At 57.2% G+C, this 715-nt stretch overlaps 1 protein-coding gene across 1 annotated transcript in view; it reads right to left on the reverse strand.

Moving 5' to 3' along the window:
* The window catches only part of RAI2 (retinoic acid induced 2), a 2,078-nt gene extending 1,617 nt beyond the window's left edge, over positions 1-461 (reverse strand). Inside the window, exon 1 of the mRNA XM_077752645.1 lies at positions 7-461. Coding sequence (XP_077608771.1) covers positions 7-444 — 438 coding nt within the window. The 5' untranslated portion in view covers positions 445-461. The remainder of the gene's footprint in view (positions 1-6) is intronic.
* Positions 462-715: the final 254 nt, after the last annotated feature.

The raw sequence follows: 715 nt of genomic DNA on the forward strand, positions 1-715 counted from the left end.
GGAGGAGCACGGGGCCTCCTGCGGCAGGACCAGAGGGGAGTTGAGGTGCTGGAAGACGTGCTGCTCCAGCACCACCGGCAGCTGCACGGGGCCCTGCGTGGTCATGACATAGGCGGCATGGCCGTTAGGGTTGAGCTCGGGGGCAGGGCTTCCCTCCACCTGCATGTGAATGGGCATCACCACCGGGCTCTCCCCGAGGCACAGGGGCTGCAGCACAGTGGCTGCCACCTTCAGAGCCATGCCGCCCTGTGACTCGGCCGGGGGGTTCAGGATGGATGGGGCCGGCACGGTCACCAGGGCCTTCTTTACCAGGTCCGTGGAGTTGATGTTCCAGGCCTCGGTGGTGATCAGCTGGGCCATGCCGTTCTCCAGTCTGTTATTGGCCAAGGCAGGAGAGGAGTCAGTCATGTCCATGGAAAGGTTCTGGGACTGCAGATCATCCATCACTTGGCTCTGATGCCACTGGGCCTGCAAGGCAGGATCATAACATGAACCTTCCATCAGAGACGACTTGCAATTGCCTTAAGTGCTCTCACCACGTCTTTTAAAAGTCTCCGTATCTCGGTGAACCACAGAGCACACCCGTCCCCCTATGTACACATGCACGCTATAGATATTGCCTAATATATACAAACACACCCGAATGATCAGCTGTGCCTGGAGAGGCCCAATTTAACAGACGACTAAGCTATAAACAAAGATGATGTAATGACTA

Source organism: Crocuta crocuta, unplaced genomic scaffold (assembly GCF_008692635.1).
Source record: "Crocuta crocuta isolate KB4526 unplaced genomic scaffold, BGI_CrCroc_1.0 scaffold871, whole genome shotgun sequence".
Lineage (NCBI taxonomy): Eukaryota > Metazoa > Chordata > Mammalia > Carnivora > Hyaenidae > Crocuta > Crocuta crocuta.